Below are 18,748 nucleotides of genomic sequence, written 5' to 3'. Positions count from 1 at the left end.
CTCATCAAGATGGTTTCGAAGACAGCAAGGCTTTCTATAACCAGACTGAGTGAGCACAGTTCCCAGAGAGACAATGTTATTTTTCTGGAACTGAGGAATTTGCTGTGGTTTCAGACAAGCCTAGCCTGGCCCACTATGGCTGTGCTGTAGGCCTACTCTTCTCTGATGGCCTGGGGCTGGGAAATGGGTGTGTAGGTCCCTTTCCTGGACACCCTCAGCTCCTCCTCCCACTTGCAGAATCCAGCAGGATTCAGTCCTGTCACCCCCACCAGCTTCTGTCATACCTCATCCAACCTCTAGGAGCCTGTTCCCCTTTCCAGGAGATTGCATATGCATATACCTTCCCACTTTACTTCCCAGGATTGTTTTGAGGATGACAGATGTGCAGTGATGGACTTTGGAAACCATAAAATATTTCAATGATATTAAGAGTCATGCCACTGTTACTACTAAATAAGTAAACTTTATCCTCAGCCCCACAGAGGAGTTGAAAATGGAACCAAGGCAATCTCTCCAGCCTGAGGAATCACCCCTCCCATTCCTTCTTTGAGGGCCAGAAGGTAGTTAATGCACAGCACAGGTTTCCCAGGGCCACACTCAGACAGACCAAACTGTTCTGAAAGTGCACACAAATTGTAACGTGGGTCTCCAAGTTGTCAAAGAAAGCAGCAAAGCAGTTAGAACCAGCAAAGCAAAGGACTTTCTAAGCAGTGACACTATGAGAATGCCTAACAGATGATACACCAATCTCTCTGGGGCCCAGTAAAAACAGAGGTTATTTGGGTAAAAAAAAAAAAAAAAGAAAGAAAGAAAAGAAAAGAAACCCAAACTCACTGTGAGCTTCTCACAACTGCTGAGAAGGCAGCTCCTAGCAATTGCCTGCCCCTCCAGCTGTTTAAGGGGCATGCGGGTCACAGATCCAGGCCAAGTTGATGTAGAGACTGAGAGCCATTTAGAAACCTTATGGTGACCTTTTTCCTTTCCAGAAGTAAGAGCCCCAGGAAATAAATGCCTGGAGCTTTCTTTCTGTCCAGGAACAAGGAGGCCACAGAGGTCTGTTCCTTGGGTCTGACCAAGATTGTCCTTGCCTCCCCTCTCTCAGAGCCTGGGATCCCCCCGGCCCACTTCTTGCCATCAGTAACCTTGGTGACAGTGGTGCCTTGAGGAGCACGGGGGCCAGATGGGAAGGCCACTCACGCATCCAAGACGACGTAGAGGTCGAAGACACCATCGCAGTCATACAACTTGTTTGCTTTGCTCCTGTAATGACTGGTGCCCCTGTGGAAGCTTCTCCAGTCTGGGCTGAGGTAGCGGTGAATGGTTCTCCAGCCAAGGTCAAGGTGGTGGAAATTTCTCCAGTTCGGGATGCTATGCTGGAAGCTCCCTGCACTCAGCAGTGGAGGGGGCAGCAACAGCAACAGGAGGAGCCCAGGGCTGGGCATCCAGGGCCCGCCACTCTCCATTTACCTGGCTGTACCTACAGTCCCATTGGACCCTGGCCACTCCAGGCCACCTCAGGCCACAGCCTCCACCCCTCCAGCCCTCCAATGATGGGGCACTGTGAGCCTCCCCTTGTACCTGCCCTGAGGGCAGAAGAGGCAAAGATGGCTGGCCTTGGGGGATGGCCCACTACCTGCTCGGCCTGCCCCCACCCCCAAGAAGGCAGAATTCCCTGTGATGTCCCTTATGATGGACAGGAAGGTTGGCATGGTGACTTTGTGACCTGCAGCTCTGCTCAGTGTCCTGCCTGTTGACAATTCCAGGGGGGAGTCAGGGGCTCTTTGGAGGGGCAGTAAGATGAGGCCTCCGTTTGTTCCTCATCCCAAACCCTCTCAGGTGGCCATTAAAATCCTGGAGAAATCCTGCCTTTTTGTCAAGTGAAAGAACGCAGCTGAGGTGGCTAAGATGAGGACATCGCCGTGGGGGAGGAGGTCCAGGAACTGGGAGTGTAGAGTGTTGCAGTGGTCATTCGTGTGACCCAGTGGATGGAAGGATCTAGAAGGGAAAGAAGGTCCTGCAAGGATGTCAAAGTCCCTTGTGAATGAAGGGCATGCCAGTTATCTTCTGCTGTTTAACAAACCACCACAAACTGAGTGACATAGAACAAGAACTTTTATATTATGCCCACAAATTCTGTGACTAGAAATCAGAAAGGGCTGAGAGGGGATGGCCTCTCTCTTCTCCATGGATCAACATTGGGCATTAACAACTTTGAGTCAAAAGTGTTTCAAAAACTCAGGCTGTGAATGTAAAAATTTTTAGAAATACTTTAACCAATTTATTTTGTTTTCTTTTGTATGCACAAAAGAAGAGTGATATATGCTAAAAGTCATTTGTAATAAGTCTAAAATAGATCTTGCAATATGTATAATGAAAATACAAAAATTACAAATGGTAAAATGCATTGTGTTGGTGATTTTTGTAGTTCTTGTTGTTTGAGTGATATTTTAAATAATGGAATATCTTAAATAAATGATATTTGGAATTGATGAAATCTGGTATACTTCTCCCTAGAGCCTATTAGGTTTTCCTTGCTTCACATCCTTCATGGCACTTGCTATTGTCATATTTTTATATATTTTTCTATTGATTCAACGTCTGTTTTGGTCTTAATTTGCATTCCCCTCATTACTGATGGGATTGGTCTTGTATTCAACACATTTCAGGTCATTCATTTTCTCTCCTTTGTGAAATGCCTGTTTCTGCCTGTATCCATTCTCCAATTCAGTTGTTTTTCTTTCATATTGATTCCTTAGCATTCCTTGTATATTTAGGATATTAATCTTTAATCAATTGTTGCAAAGATCTTCTTCAGTGTGTGGCTCTTTTTTCACTCTATTTAATGCCTTTTAATAAAACAGAAGTTCTTAATTTTTTTATTGAAGTATAGTTGATTTACAGTGTTGTGTCAGTTTCAGGTGTACAGCAAAGTGATTCAGGAATACATATATTTACATATACGTATTTACATATATGTATTCCTGAATATGTATATATATATATATATATATATATATATATATATATATATGTTCTTGTATTCTATGTATATATATGTGTTCTTTTACAAGTTCTTAATTTTAATGACAAATGTTGAATTTGTCACTTTTAAGTGAAACTGTTAAGATTTGCACTGTTCGTATCTTATTTAAGAAATCCTTCCCTGTTAAGCTGAAACAGATTTTATCTTAAAAGTTTTAAAGATTTAAAACTTAAAAGTTTTAAAGTTTTAAAAGATTTAAAGATTTTACCTTAAAAGTTTTAAAGATTTCACACTGACGTCTTGAATCCATCTGGAATTAATTTATAAGTCTGATTCTTGCCAGGGATCTGATTTTATGTTTCCCATATTTAGAGCAAATTGTTCCAGCATCATTTGCTGTCTATTCCATTTTTTCCTTCATTATTTTTATGTCACCTCTGATGTGTTTCAAATTCCATATAGTTGTGGGCCTGGTTCTGTGCTCTCCGTTCCATTGTCTTTATCCGTCTATTGGTTTATATTGAAAGTGTCAAAACCGCACTGTCTAAATTATTGTGTGAACGATTGTATTACTGTTCCTCACTGTCCCTTCCTCTTGCAGAGGAGGACGGCTTCCCTGCCACATTCATGGCAGGCTTGGACTTGACTCCACCAAGGAAACGTTAATAGAAGTTACATGTGCCACTTCTGGACAGAATCTTTAAGAACCCAGGTGTGACTCAGGTGAATCCAACAGCCTGGTAGCTGAGTAACTGTGACGTGCTGCTCCCTCTTGGGAACCTGGGATGGACATGTATATGTGGGACAGTGAGATATATGAGTGGGAAATAAAGTTTGTGCTTTTCAGCTGATTAGATTTGGTGGGTTTTGTTACAGAAGATAACCCAGTAGAACCTGATACACACGGTGTTCAGTTACCTAACCTAACATTTGCAGAGTGCTACAGCAAGCCTTGATAGTACAGGGTAAATCACCCACCTAATTTTTCTTAGGGTAATTGTTGGCCATTTGCTCATTCATGCAAATTTTAGAATCAACTCTTCAAGTCTCCACCAAAACCCTCTTGATATTTGTTTATGATATCAACATATATACAGATACATTTGGAGGGATTTGAATCTGCAATCAGGACTCCTCGTATCAGTGAACATGGCATTGTCTTCATTTATTTAGGTCTTTTTCAATACTTTTCATTTATATCTCCCTATGAAGATCTTCACTTCTTTTGTAAGTGCCTTCTCTAAATACCTTATATTTTTGCTGCTAGTGTAAATGGCATTTTAAAATAGAGTTTTAAACTGTTTATTGGTATTGTGAAGAAATGTATTTATTGGTTGATATATTCACTCAACTTGCTAAGCTCTCTTATTCTAAAAATTTAACTGTAAAATCCATTGGGTCAGTATAAAAAAAAAACAAAAAACACTGTCTTGATTACTTCTTCAACAAGTAGAGCTATGATGGAGGCATTCTTGATTTTAAAGAGAACGCCTCTAACACATCACCATTAAGAATGATATGTATTGAAAGCTTTTGGTAGAAATCCTTTATCAGATAAGGGTATTTCACTAATATTCTTGGTGTGCTAGATATCATGAACAAGTCCTGAATTTTATCTAAAAGTTTCTGTATATTTTGTGAGAAGTATATATTTTTCTCCAGTAATCTATTAATATGGCTAATTAAATTAATGCATCTGAAACAATATTAACATATTGTAAATAGACCCAAATTGGCCATGATATTTTTTAAACACTGCTGGATTGAATTTAGTATTAGTTTAGGTTTTTTTTTGCCTATGCTCAGGAGAGAGTTTGGCCTGTAATTTCCTATTTTTGTGCTGCTCTTATCTGGATTTGATATTACGTAAGACTAGCCTCCAGAAATGCACTTGGGAGTGTTTTATGTTGTCTTTGGGATGACTTTGAATGTGATCACAGTAGTCTGCTTCTTGAATATTTGGAATGATATCTCCTATATCTGGTGTTTTCTTTGTGTAAAGTCTTTAAACTACTGATACAATTTATTTAGTATTTACTGAATGCTATGGACTGAATTGTGCCCTTCCTCCCAAATTCATATATTGAGCCCTAACCCTTAATGTAACTGCACTTGGAGGTCAGGCCTTTCAGGAGATGATTAAGGTTAAGTGAGGTCATAAGTGTTGGGCCCTAATCCTATAGGTCTAGTGTCCTCATAAGAAAAGGAAGAGATGCCAGTGCTGTCCTTCACACAGTCACAGTGAAAAGGCAGTGGGGGACACAGAAGGAAGGTGGCCACCTGAAATCCAGGAAGAGAGGTCTCATCAGAAACCAACCCTGCTGACACCTTGATCTTGGACTTCCAGTCATGGTTTCTTGAAACTCTCTCCTTTCATCTGGGTTCAGTTTCCTTCCTTCTGAAATACATTCTTTAGTGGTTCCTTTACCAAGGTTGTGAGGGTGTTCAACTTAGGCTTTGTACCTCCGAAAATATCTCTGTTTTGTGTTCACTCTTGAATAACAGTTCAGTTAGATACAGGATTCCAAGTGGACAGATTATTTTCAAGGTTTGTCCTAGACATTCTATAATTTCACTAAGGCTGAGTGAGCTGCACATTTGGGATTTGATCTCTCATGTCCATATTCATTAATGGGTTCTCTTCACAGAAGAAAACTTTTGTTTTGGGGACCGTTACTCAGAGCTTTAATGTCTGTTCTGAATCTCACTTTGCCCACCTCAGACTCATCATAATTTTGTTCCTTTACAATCTTATCTGTGTAATATATGCTCCCAACCCTTTGGGAAGAGCACAGAGCTTTGTCTCCTTATGTCTCCACACCCTCTCCTCTCAGGGGCATCCAGAACAGTTACTGAGTGACTGAAGGAAGGAAGGAAGGAATGGGGACTCAGGGCTCCCTCTCAGTCCCTCAAGGATTCTCTCCTCCCCTATCTAGCCTGCTCTGCCCCTCTTCTGGGCTCAAACAATGTGACTCTTACACCTGGCTGCCACTGCAACAATTCTGGGTACCTGAGACCCCACTCCTATCTCCTCTCACCCTCACTACAGGGAAATGTCCTAGGTAGTCCAAGACCTGGCATGAATATAGTCACTTAGAAGGCATTCCCTCCTGTCCCCACCCTTTAGGCCCTGACCTGTCCCACCCTCCATGGGTAGTTAAGTTCTGACACCTCTGCATTCTGTGAAGTCACAGAACTCACCCTTATTTGGCACAATGCTGCCATTTCAGAACTGAGGAGGCTCAGGAAAGGCTGAGAGCCCGACGATCAGCTCCAGTGAAGTCTGGAAGTTTCTCAGTGCGCCACAAAGATGGAGCTTGCGTGGCCGCTCAGCCTGGAGGCGGAAGGAGAGTCCAACGCGCTGATGGGGTCTCTGGGCAGCACGGAGGATCCGCAGTCGCAGGACACGGAACACCTGCACTGACAACCAGGCTGTTGCCCGGGTCCCCGCGACCCAAGAGGGTAGAAGTCGCGGCGCACAGGGCGAGTGAGCAGCGGCAAGTGCAGCCTCCGCCGTGGCCCGAGGGCCACCTCCAAAGGCAGGTCCGCGCCAGGGCACCCTCCTCGGTCCCGCGCCTGGGAGGCGCGGGGCTAGGCCTGAACCAGCGGGGACGGCGGGCCGGGGTTTGCGGAGCTGGACTCGCGGGAGGGCCGGGCCCAGCCGAGTGGGCGCGGAGCCGGCGTGCACCCCGGCGTCCAGATCTGCTGCGGGCGGTGCCCGGGAAGCGGGTCTCCTAGGCGCCCCTGTCTGAGGGTTCAGCCCACTCACAGGCCCCTCCCCCAAGGCCCACGGGCCCCTAGGAACGGGGCGGTGCCCGAGGCCCCGCCCCAGAGGCGGGGCAGCCCGGGAAGGCGGGGTCTGGCCGGCCCCCCAGGGCTCGCGCGCCAAGTTCCGACCCGCGTGTCACTGCCCCGACCTGGAGGCGGCCGGGGCTGCCAGCGCGTCCCCAGCGCCCAGCGCCGCGCGAGAGCCGAGGTGAGACACGCTGTCCTGCCCCCCGGGACGGACCCGCGAGTGGGCGTGGGGGTCGGGAGTCATCTCATTTCTACTGGCTTTTCCCCAGGGCAGGTTCTCAGTCCTGCCCTTGACTGCCCGGTTCTTCTCTTCCCTCTGTCACCAGCTTTCTCCATCGCTCCTTTTTTTTTTTTTTTTTTCTCCCGTGCTACTCCTGTCCCTGCCCTCTGCCTCTGTCTTTTGTCTCCTTGCCTCTTCTGTATTTTTCTCTCATCTGTCTCACTTTTTCCTATCCATCTTTTTATTACTTGCGTCCCCTGTCCTTCCCTTTCTCTCTTTTTTCTTCTTCTCTCCCTCTCTCTCTCCTCCCCGCTTCTTCCCTTTTTCCTTCCCCCCATCAAGAATTCCACCTTGGATTTTTGTTTTTTCTGCTAGGTCAACTTTTTTGGGCTGCAGTTCTTTTAATTCATCCATCCACCCATTCACCCACCCTGTGCCGCTCCATTATTCTCAGCCAGGGCTTGTACTGGGCACGAGGGTAATAACGATGCATTTGCCCCAGGTTCTTTCTCCAACAGATTATATCCAAAGATCTGGGCATGTAACCTGTTCAGTGCCTGTTGTGGGAAAAATACATGAAGGATCAAGTTGTAAATCTCTGAGTTTTCAGGGTAAGCTGAAAGAAGTACTTGGCTTTAGAGACAAGGCATTGAATGAATCCTTTTCTTGGCCTTTGGCCTTTAGTTACGGACACAGACAGCACCAGGAAGCTAAATCTTGCAGGATCATTTAGGGAACATGGGGGCCCACACCATCCTTCTGTGGAGGCAGTGCAAGGCTAGGTTGGTGGGGAGAGTGAGGGTGGGACTCAGAGAGCAATTGTGGGAAGACAATAGGGCAGGGCTTCGCATGTGAAACATTTGGGTGAGAGTTGAAATAAGAAATTAACTATAAATTTCTAAAGTATATACTTGTCAATGCTGGTGGTGTGCAAAAATTAGGTTCCATAATTACTGTTAACTGATTCAGACTTTTTATACCAATTATTGTGGTATTGGAAATTAATGTTTTTGTGTACACAGTGAAAATGTTTCATCATCATATCAAAGATTGTCTTAGATACATACTAAGTGAAGAAATATAGAAAAACAAATCTGGTTCATTTGTGAGAAATAAAGTAGAAAGTATTAAATAGCAAAGCAATTTTCTGCTTCTTAAAAATATAATCTTATCAGAGAGACATGATTTCATTATTTGATGATATTCTTATGTCATGTATAGCTGTATGTTCAAACACGCACATACACATACATAATATATATATTAAGTTGGAAAAAGAAAACTTGTTTGGTTTTAAAGCTGCAAATTACTGCCCAAAACTTGAAGCTTTTTGTTCTTATAATTAATTTAACCTGTCCTTTGAGTTTGTTATGATTTTTAGTGATAATTCAGCTTATTTAACTTTTTGGTTGATATGCAAAAGGAAATTTGTCAATAGATAAATCACACAGAATTGAACAAAAATTAAAAATGATGGAAGAGGATTTCAGTGTGTTTATTGAAAGAAATTTTTTTCCACTTTGTATCAAAGAACGTTGGACACATTCATAGGTATAAGCATGGCACTTTGATTTGGGAGACTGTTCTCTGGATTGAAGAGTTAAATTGTCTTTCACATCATTTAACCACTGACTTCCCATGTATTAGAATTTTGGGAGGGGAGGGGGAGGGCACGCTTTTCCAATGATTTAGAACCATCATGCCTGCTTTGCTTAGCAGATATCTTTTTCAAAAAATAGGAGATGACAACTTTTTTTTAAAACAGATGATCACATCTTTTTTTTTTTTTTGATTCAAGGCTATGTCTTGAGCTGCAGTGCTTTAAGATTTTTTTTTCCTTCTTCAATAAGCTGCATCTCTTCTTTCTAGCTAATGATGCTATTGTAGAGTCTGGCTGAGTAGTCTGTTGTACAAACCATGGCCTTTTCCTCTGAAGGCTGCCACAGGAATTGGTCCATGTGGCCAAGTTGTGTTAGGGCCACAGCTGACCTCACAGTGGGCCTGGGAGCTGGCTACATCCTGAGAATCCTGCATTTGGTTTTCCTTGGACATAGCAGGCATTGCTGCTAGAGGGATGTGGGCATAGATGAACATGGAGCCTTCGAGGGCTGGCTGGGAAGTCCTCTTTCCCACCTCATGGCACCACCAGCCAGCCTCCAGGAAGACCTGGACAACTCCGCAATTTTTCATTTTCTCAGGGTTCTAGGGCTAGGAGGATGTCTAGAAAACATGTGTGTTTTCCTTTTCGGGAAGACACAGCACCTCACAATCCACATGTAGAAGAGGTAGATGGATGATTATCCTTAGAAATCTTCCAAAAAGGTGTGAGAAGCATCTCCAGAGTCTGGGGAAACCAAAGAATTGGGGCACAGGAGACTTTTTTCTGTTCTCATTTGTTTTAGCTGAAGAGGAAGGCAGCGCAGGAAGGCACTGTTGGTGTAGATGGTGTCACTAAATAAGACCTAGTTTCTGAGCTGCAGCTTGGGACAGCTGGAGGCTGACCAGCTGACTTGGGGTGGTAAGTATCTGCAGACATCTCAGTAACATGCTGTCGTTCAGTTATTTGCAAAGAGTTCTTCTGTAAATGGAGGGGGAAGGAGGAAACTGCCCAGGCCATTTGGCCACTTGTTAAACACTCCTGTGCGCTGGTCCCTGGAGGGGCATGAATGGAGGGTAGGCAACCCTGAGGCTGTCTCTAACCTTCAGAACTAGTGCGATAATAAATTGATGCTACCTAACATTTATTGAGCCAGGCTCTTTAGCACTCTAGACACGTTAATCCATTTAATCTTCACAACCACCTGATGAAGTGGGCACCAAGGTGATCCATGATGAGAAAACAGAGGCAGGGAGAAGATCAGCACCTTGCCCAAGGTCATGTGATTGGTAAGAGCAGAGCTATATTTGATCCAGGCATTCTGACCCTAGAACCCACACACTTAACCTCTATGTGGATGTGAAGCTGAAAGGTTCCTGGGACGGCCTGGTTAGAACATGAACAAAAAGGTAGAATGTGGCCAGTGCTTCACAGATGAAGGAATGATTCCTATTATCTAGGAATAGATAATGAACAGAGAAACAAGTGCTTTTATGCTATGGGGTGGGTGAGGTGTCATTTCTCAGAGAACTTCATGTTTTGGTCAGCAGGGTCATGGTTGGTGGCCCAGGAGGACTGAACCCCGAGGAAGAAGTATCCCCATTGATAGGGAATATTGGACATGGTCAGACACCCTGTTGGCTTGGGGAGCTCAGTTTTAGAAGGTTGCCAAGATCATCTAAAGGCTGGGAGAAGGTTCAGAGCCTGGAATTGAAATCAGGTTCTTTCAATAGGAAGACCATGGGTGGTACTGAAGGATGTCTGTGTGACTCAGAGGGTTGTCTTGCTGAGCTCAGACTGAAAGAACCAAGGAAGACAAGAAGAGTCCCTTCTCAGGACACACACAATAGAGCGACAAGGATGAGTAAATAGTGTCAGGGGGTGAGAGCCCAGAATGAACTGAGGCTATTGAAGGGAGTGGAGGACAGCAAAGGTCTTTTAATACTGGATGGGAGCAAAAGAACAAGGGCTGCATAGATCCACTTGCTACCAGAACTGCTGGTGTCTGTGGAGGGAGAAAGAGGAGGGAGCAGCTCTGCTTTGCCCAGCGATTGTCTGGACAGAGAACCAGCCTCCAGTTGCAAAGGGTGTTGGTAGGTCCATGTAGGAAAGGGGGACAGAGGCAGCCCTGAGCAGCTGTGCATGTGGTCTCCTGACCCAGAACTCACTGTCCAGGGCCAGGAGTGACCCAGAGATGACCTCACACATCTGCAGAGATCACTTGAGAGGAGTTGAGGACCATGGCAGAGGTGCATGTAGCCTGGAGCTGGATGAGGCTCAAAGTCTGATGTTGACCCTGGGAAAGAGCCTGCAATCTCTCGACAAGAGGAGGCGAGCATTAGGAGCTGGCAGGGCTCCCCAGGAACAAGCCACGGCAGACTCACATCATTTTCCATTTGAAAGACTTCCATCTGGTGATGGTCGCAGATGGAGTGGACTGAGGTTAGATGGGGCCCCAGATGGAGTTTGGTAGGACATTCTTTGCATTGCCTGAGTGATCTTACCCAGCAGTGCTGGTGCATGTGAGAGTGGTGACCCTCAGGGAGGGTGGGCAGCATGCTAAGGTCCCCTGTCAGTTCAGTACCTTGGTCTCCTCCTTTTCTTCCCCCTCCTCCTTGTTCTCGTTATCATTATTAAGGTTTGGATGATAGCATTGACAGAAGCGATTTTGGGTGGATTCAGCAGTTGGCCAGATCTGCAATAAGCTGGAGCAGCACAGAGTTTAGCAATATGGCACTTGCAGGTTGGAGATGAACACATTTGGGTTGAGACCTGCAAATTACCTCACGTGGTTATTGTGAAAACTCCATGAAATAAGGTGTGTTAAGCTCTTGGCATCTCTGGCATGTAGACACCTACATAGTTAATAAATGGTGACTTGCATACTTATATCATGAAGCATCCTGTTAGCAAATATTCCATCCTGAAGTAAGACCACATGTTCCAAATTTTACCGCTGAGAAGGTTGTCCCATCTGTGGCTCAGGGCACTCTGGACGGTTCTGTCAATGGGGTCTACATGGCTGTGGTTGGACAAGGTTGCCTAAGCTGTGAGGGTAGTGCAGCAGGGCTGTGTGCAGAGGGATGCAGGGGTGCAGCCGGACCACGGTCAGCAGGGCAGCCTCCTGCCCAGGCGTGGGATACATCAGGTGGTTCTAAACTGTCATCTGGAGAACAGTGAGAGACAGCAAGAGAGCGAGAGAAAGGGGGAGTTTGTGTGATGGTGTATGTGCATTTGAGTGTGTGATAGTATGTGTATGTGTTTGAGTGTATGTGAATGTATGTAACTGTATGTATGTGAGTGTATGTGTATATGAGTGTGTGTATATGAGATTGTGAGTGTGTATGTGTTGTGAAAGTGTGTGTGTATGTGAGGGTATAAGTGTCCCTGGGTGTGTGTGTGTCTTTGTGAGCTCACGGAAGCTCAGCATCAGGGCTTCAAGCAGACCAGTTATTCTTTGACAAAGGGGGAGAAGTGGCTTCATCCCAGTTGGAGTCATACACTGGTAGATCTGGTAAGGACTGTGGAGATAATTAAGCCCTATCCTAGGTGATGGGAATTCGAGACTGAGAGAGGTGGGAAGGACATCTCAGGGTCAGCTGGTGGAGTGATGTGACTGCCTCTTCCTCTTCAAGGAACATTGGTGGGCACTAATCTCTGATGTCAGTGGCATCCCCTTTGAGGACTCAGTTTGGAAATGATGTTAGGAGAGGCTCAGCTCTCCCTGGTGGCCGGTCTTGTAAGTCCTTTCAGGTTGACAAAGCTCGAGACCAGGCTCACACAGGAATGGGCTGAAAGGTAGGGCTGGCATGTGTTTCCTCAGGAGCTGTTTAAAGCTCAGAGATTAGACAAAGAATTTGACTTTTTGATGGGGTAAAAGCTTGGGAGAAGTCGGAGAGAAGGCAGGAAAAGGAGACCTAAACCCTCAACATGCCCTCATTTGGTCTTTGGGTCACATGGTTGACTTGGTGTTTACCTCTGGGGGCTCTGGGAGGGTGACATGACCAGTGCAACCAAAGCAGGCTTGGGGACACACACTTGGGTTCCAATCCCAGCTGTGCCTCATCCTTGCAGGAGACGTGGGGCAGGATGCTTAGTATTGCAGGACCTGGGTCCTCCTCATCTGTGAAAGAGGGTGATGACCCTCCAGGTGTGTTGAGGTGACATATGCAAAACATGTGTCACAGACTCCTGTTGCCAAGACAGTGAGAAGGAGGGCAGGCACCTGTGCTTCCTTTTACAGGTGGGGCAGGAGGCAGGGCAAGAGGAAGGAGCTAAGTTGAACTCAAGTGATGTTCCTGTGAGGAAGGAGCGGAGCTGTCCCCTCCTCACGGTCCTCCTGGGCTCAGGAGACATATTTGTTAATGATGAAAACTCCGAACACTCAGCTGAGGGTGGTCCAGCAAACCTCTCACAAGCTGAGGGGGTGCTTGAAGATGGGTTTGCAAGCCTCAAGAACTTGCTGGTGGAGCAGGTCAGGGAAGGGCAGGGATGAATGTCTCCCTAGCAGGGCTGATGGCTCCCTTTCCTCCTGGGTGCCAACCTCATTTATGGCCGTTGTGTGTCTCCCCTGCTGCCATGAGCACCTCAAGGGCAAAGCAGAGGCTGATTCACCTGTTAATGCGCAACAGGTTGTCACAAGAGGGCATTTGACAGTCAGGTGAGCAGAGAAGCAAGTGGATGAATGTGTGAAGAACAGTTGTGGTCACTTCAGGAGAGTGGAGAGGGAGACCCACACTTGGTGCAGGGGCAGGGCCTGGTGGAGCGATGGCTGCCCCCAGGTGTGGGAGCAGGGACCAGGAACAGCTCCAGACCCAACCCGCCATGTCTGGATGTTACTGTCCAGCTTTTACCCTCTGGTCACCTGTGCTGCAGCAGCTCCCGTCTCCAAGTGCTTGTAGTGTCTTGGCATTTCTGATGATTTGGGAGAAAAATTAGCATACTGAGCAGCAAGGAACAAAAACTGCTTTAAATCAGGGTGCAAACATATTAGAGTTTTCAACCAAGTCAGACTGACTGGTAGAAGCCTTGTGTCACTGTTAGAAGATAGCAGCTGCTGTCTGGAGGTTGACAGATGGGGGCAGTACTGAGCCTGGCCTCTGGGTGGGAGCATTGTGCGCTGTGGTCCTTCCCCCCATGGAGTCCTGGAGGTGAAAGCATTGTGCTCTGAGTCAGGGTGAGTTGCTGCATCTGTAGTAGTCAGGGTTCTTTGGATGCAAAGGACAAAAACTGTCTCTTGCCAAGTTAGCCAAGAAGATTAATTAGAAGGGCTGCTTGTCTAACATCACACAGCTGAGGACTGGCAGAGCCTGGGCTCACATGGACACTTGTCTGCCCCAAGTTCATGCTCCTCTCAGCACTTGCCCTGAGACGCCGAGGTCCCAGGTGAGAGAAGGCTTTCTGTAAGTTCCTACAACCTGCGTGCTCCTGTACGTCCCTGAGTGGAGAGCGCACTTCTCACTGCCTTCTGCTTCCTCTCTCTGCAGAGCCCTGTGGTCCGAGTGTGCCGACCCAAGCACCAGGGGAGCCCTTCCGTCTCACGGCCCCTCCCCGGGCCCAGAAGCCTCGGAGACTGACAGCTGTTGGAGCATCCACCTTGCTCAGCTGGCCCAGGCCCTGCGGTCCCCATGGCTGCTGGGAAGGGAGCTCTGCGGAGCCCTTCAGCTGAAAACAGATGGCGGCTTAGTGAACCCGAGCAGGGCTGGGGCCGCAAGCCAGTGCTGCTGGAGAAAACAAACTGCCTGGGCTCTGAGGCTGCCCCGGGCAGCGGTGGCCGGGATGAGGCCTGTGCCGAGATGGCGCTGTCAGCAGCCCCGGTCAAGCTCAGGCTGGGAAAGCTGATGCCCCGGAAGGCTTGCTGGGAACAGAGGCAGAGCGCCTTCATGGAGGTGCCTCGGCTCAAGAAGAGGCTTGGGGGCAGGCAGGCCCAGGAGAGGGTGCACGGTGGCCCTGCAGGCCAGCCTGGCCCCCAGCAGCTGACCCTGGACATCCCCAGGGACCCGGCTAGCATCACCTGCTTCTCAGTGTGGCCCAGTGGAGCCCGCGGGGAGCAGAGAAGTGCCTTCAGCAAGCCCACCAGGAGTCCAGCAGGGAGACCGGGGCCAGCCTCCATCTTCCAGGCAGGCGGACCTATAGACGCTCTGGGGGAGCTGCTGGGACTCATCGACACAGTAGATGTCACTTGCTGGGGTCGACTTTCCAACTCCAAGCTTTTGGTGGGTGATTTCTGGAACCTGCAAATGGTGCCACCAAATGCTCCTCTCTGCGGCACTTTCCTGGGTGACCCCATGCTGTGGCTCAAGCATGCCATGGCCCAGATACCCACACCTCCGTCGTGCTCCTCCACTGCCTCTTGGGCCCTGCTGCCCCCGACGCTCACCTCCCTGGGCCTGTCCACCCAGAACTGGTGCGCCAAATGCAACCTCTCCTTCCGCCTGACCTCCGACCTGGTCTTCCACATGCGGTCCCACCACAAAAAGGAGCACGTGGGGCCCGACCTGCATTCTAAGAGGCTGAGAGAAGAGCCCCTCACGTGCCCCGTTTGCCACGAGTACTTCCGCGAGCGCCACCATCTCTCCCGGCACATGACTTCTCACAATTAACAGGTTGTTTGGAACAAGGGCGTCCAGCACTCAGTCGTGAGACTGAGATGGCTCACGGGGCCTTCCTCCGAAAAGACTGGTCACAGTTGTCCACAGGGCTGTCTCCTTGGGCATTTGAGGATGAACAGCTCAGTCATAATTGGAAAAAGTCAACCCGCCCCCAGGATGTGCTTTAAAGGAAGTAAAGTCGTGAAATGATGCGCTTTGCTAATGGCAGGGTGTGGTGACGAATAGGCATCAAGTGTTTCTGACATTTTCAAGAGTGAGGGCTCTGCTCCCGTCACTGTAACTCTTGCTCCATGTGGAAGCAAGTCTGGCACCCAGCGTGGGCTTTGGAGGTAGACAGACCTGGATTGGGATCTTGGCCCTTTCACATACTGGCCCTGAGCCTGGGCAAATTGCTCTAACTATCTGAGTCCCGGCGTTCTTCTCTGCAAAATGGAGATGGTGACACCTGTGTCTGAGGGATGTTGTCAGGATTGTATGGGAAGACGTGTGGGAAATGGCCAGCATGTGCCCGGCAGTGTCATCACAGAGTAAACAGTACTATTAGCATGATCCAGATTAGTCAACTATCGTTAAGTGACAAAATTTCAGTGGCAAACAATGCAGAGCCCCTGTTTCTCAGTCATGGGCCTGTGGGTTGGCTGGGGTTGAGCTGGGCTTGGCTGAGCTTGGCTCCAAGGTTGCTTTTTCTCTCAGGACTGTTGGGCTACCCATTCGTGCTTCTCTCATGGTTACGCCAAGAGCACAGTAGGACAAGTCCAAATACCCAAGCACAACTCAAGCCTCTGCTTGGCTCGCTTCTACTAATGTCCCCTTGGCCAATACAAGTAGATGGCCAAGCCCAAAGTTAAGGGGTGAGGTGTGCATATGGCCAACGGGGAAGTCATGAGTGAGTGCATAATCCTACAGGGGCCGGCGGAATTGGGACCAATAATTCAACCAACACCTGGTCGCTGGTTCTTCACATTCTGAATACGTGAAAATGGGAAAATGAAACAACGCATACATGCACACATACACGCACACACCCCCCTTAACTCTCAGGAGGTGAGCATGCACGAAACCTTAAGGCTTGAGACATTGTGAAGACTGGGAGAGTTCTGGGTTCCGTTTATTATCTGATGCATGTTGAGTTTCAGTACCTACGCTGTTTATCCACATTTGTCCTTATTCCTAACAATGCAAACCTCAGGTCATAAACTCTGCTGTAACACAAGCCAGTCTGTGTGAAAGCCCTTTGTTGGAATTTCTTTCAAGTCACTGCAGTTCTTTTGAGTGGTTTCCACCTCACTTTCAAGATTTGTTCATTTGACCTGCAGTTTCCAACTCCTCCACTGGGGCCTCGGTCACAGAGCTCAGGCTTGCGGGTGGGAAGGAGCTGGTGGGGGTCTCAGTCAGCAGCGAGCCAGCCATCCAAACACCCGCAGACTCCGCCTCCCCTCTCCATCTCCACGGCAGGCTCCCACCTTGCCCGAGGCAGCTGCATGTCCCCCCTGGCCCAGCCCACACCTGCCCCTCTCTCTCCCACTCCCCCCACCTCCCACCCATTCTCCACAGCCAGCGGTATATTCGTTCATTTCTTGGCCTCCCTGGGCACCCGTGCTGTGCCAGATTGTGTGCCAGGCCCTGCTGGGGGCACCGTGAGTTCGACCCACTGTGTGAGTGGAACATAGTCCTTGTTCAGGGTGTGAGATGATTAAGGTGCAGTGCTACAGATGCAGAACAGAGGCCAGTGCGACAGATGCAGAACAGAGGCCTGTGCCGGGCGGCTGGGCACGTCGGGGGGCATGCCCAAGTCAGACCTGTGGGTAGGGGACGAGGGTACCCCTGGAGGCCTCCTGAGGGCTGGGGATATGAGCTGAGCCTCAGAGTCCAGCAGGAGCTGGTGATTCAGACAGGGAGGGCAGTGCTGGGGGGAAGGTGGTCCTGAGCTGTAGTGTCTGAGGCTGCTCCAAGGCCCAGGTGGGGCAGACTTAGTGGGGAGGTGGGCCTCTAAGATGGAGACATAGGAAGGCATCGAAGGAAAGGAGTTTGGACCAGGGCCCTGGAGGGCCAGCTCCAAGAAACCCTTCCAGGGGGCCTCTGGCTGCAGCAGGAAAAGTGGGCTGGAGGAGAGGAGATGGACCCCCTGAGCCTTTTCCTCTGCATCTGGAAGGAAGCAGCAGTGCTCCCCAGAGGCACCAAGGAAGGACCCCCATTTCTACAGGGAGGCTTGGAGGCCCCACCCTCCCTGAAGGAGGTGAGGAGCCCTGCCGGCCGGGTCCCTTTGGGAGCTGCGTGGGGCTACAATTTGCCCACCGGGAGGCTGTGCCCAGAAGGGGGATGAAGCTTTGGGGAGCCTCCCTCTCCTGCCGTCCCCAGGAGAGGGCACCTCATAGGGTTGGGATCTGAGACTCCACACCGTGCACTGATGTACGTTATGCCATTTAATCCACATGACATGCCCAGGAGGTAGATACTTTTTTAAATTAATTAATTAATTAATTTTAAATTTTTGGCTGTGTTGGGTCTTCATTGCTGTGCGTGGGCTTTCTCTAGTTGCGGTGAGTGGGGGCTACCCTTTGTTGTGATGCGTGGGCTTCTCATTGTGGTGGCTTCGCTTGTTGCGGAGGACGGGCTCTAGGTGCACATGGGCTTCAGTAGTTGTGGCACGTGGGCTCAGTAGTTGCGGCACGTGGGCTCTAGAGCGCAGGCTCAGTAGTTGTGGCACACGGGCTTAGTTGCTCCGTGGCATGTGGGATCCTCCCAGACCAGGGCTTGAACCCCTGTCCCCTGCATTGGCAGGCAGACTCCCAACCACTGCGCCACCAGAGAAGTCCCACAGGAGGTAGATACTTAATTCCCATTTTACTACAGAAGAAACTGAACTCCAAGAGGTCAGCTGACTTTCCTAAGACCATGGGTTCTGGAGAAGCAGTACAAGAATAAGTACAAGCAGGACTGCCCACTTGTGCTCACATCCTTCCCAGCCTGCCATGCGTCTGCTCAGCCCAGCCAGGTTGTGTGGCATTGTGGATGATGAAAAAACTGGGACTTAAGACAGGCATTGACTCCCTGTCTACAGTTTCAACTTGCACCCTTCCTCCCCTCCCCAACATTTTCGATTGCCCTTCTCTTGAGCACTTTTCACTGTTTTGCTTACTCTTTTTACTGATTTGTCTTGTTTCTTGTATTTCCCATCACTAGAATGTAAGTTCCATAAGGGATTTTTGCTGTTTTGTTCACTGCTGTATCCCCAGCAGCTAGAGCAATGTAGGCAAATAGCAGGCATTCGACAGACCTTTGTGGGAAGAATGAACGAGATGCCTGGTTCTGGCCTCATTCCTGACAAACCAGCTTCACACAAGGGTTTCGACATCTGTTAAAATGGATGCACAGCTGTTCTCCTCTGACTTGTTGGATTGCTCTATAATTTCTTTGAAATCAGTTTGACAGGCATAAGTGCACTATACTAAAACAATAGAAATTTAGAATTGAAAGGGATTCTACCTTTCTAGCCCATCCCCTGACTTTATAGCAGTGAGCATTAAGGTCCACGGTGAGCT

At 48.4% G+C, this 18,748-nt stretch overlaps 2 protein-coding genes across 16 annotated transcripts in view; one reads left to right on the top strand and one right to left on the bottom strand.

The window, feature by feature from the left end:
* LOC309642473 (anthrax toxin receptor-like) overlaps window positions 1-6,762 on the bottom strand; it is a 40,098-nt gene extending 33,336 nt beyond the window's left edge. For 5 of the 12 annotated variants that reach the window (XM_082424054.1, XM_082424057.1, XM_082424056.1 and 2 more), the window contains exon 1: window positions 6,185-6,762. Coding sequence is in view for 6 of the 12 variants with exons in the window: in XM_082424053.1 (XP_082280179.1) it covers window positions 1,198-1,463 (266 nt within the window). In the remaining 6 variants the exon portion in view is untranslated. Of the gene's footprint in view, window positions 1-1,197; window positions 1,971-6,184 lie in introns of those variants that run through there. The other 7 variants (XM_082424047.1, XM_082424051.1, XM_082424052.1 and 4 more) reach the window with 4 other exon arrangements.
* Window positions 6,763-6,787: 25 nt separating this feature from the next.
* ZNF488 (zinc finger protein 488) lies at window positions 6,788-16,419 on the top strand. 4 transcript variants are annotated; one of them, XM_082424082.1, is made up of 3 exons: window positions 6,788-6,959; window positions 9,401-13,980; window positions 14,082-16,419. In XM_082424082.1, exon 3 carries the CDS (start codon window positions 14,223-14,225, stop codon window positions 15,195-15,197), a length of 975 nt encoding a protein of 324 aa, XP_082280208.1. In that variant the 5' UTR covers window positions 6,788-6,959; window positions 9,401-13,980; window positions 14,082-14,222; the 3' UTR covers window positions 15,198-16,419. The 4 variants fall into 4 exon arrangements, with proteins under 4 accessions (XP_082280208.1, XP_082280209.1, XP_082280210.1 ...); XM_082424083.1 differs by lacking the exon at window positions 9,401-13,980; XM_082424084.1 differs by having other exon boundaries at window positions 6,788-9,516.
* Window positions 16,420-18,748: the final 2,329 nt, after the last annotated feature.

This window comes from Balaenoptera physalus (genome assembly GCF_965194825.1).
Source record: "Balaenoptera physalus genome assembly, chromosome: 14".
Taxonomy (NCBI): Eukaryota; Metazoa; Chordata; class Mammalia; order Artiodactyla; family Balaenopteridae; genus Balaenoptera; species Balaenoptera physalus.
Note: the sequence above shows the minus strand (reverse complement) of the source record. Positions and strands in the feature narration are given on the sequence as shown.

Excerpts from the sequence above, each read along its gene's own strand:
- ZNF488 (XM_082424083.1), top strand. The coding sequence starts at position 14,223 with ATGGCTGCTGGGAAGGGAGCTCTGCGGAGCCCTTCAGCTGAAAACAGA.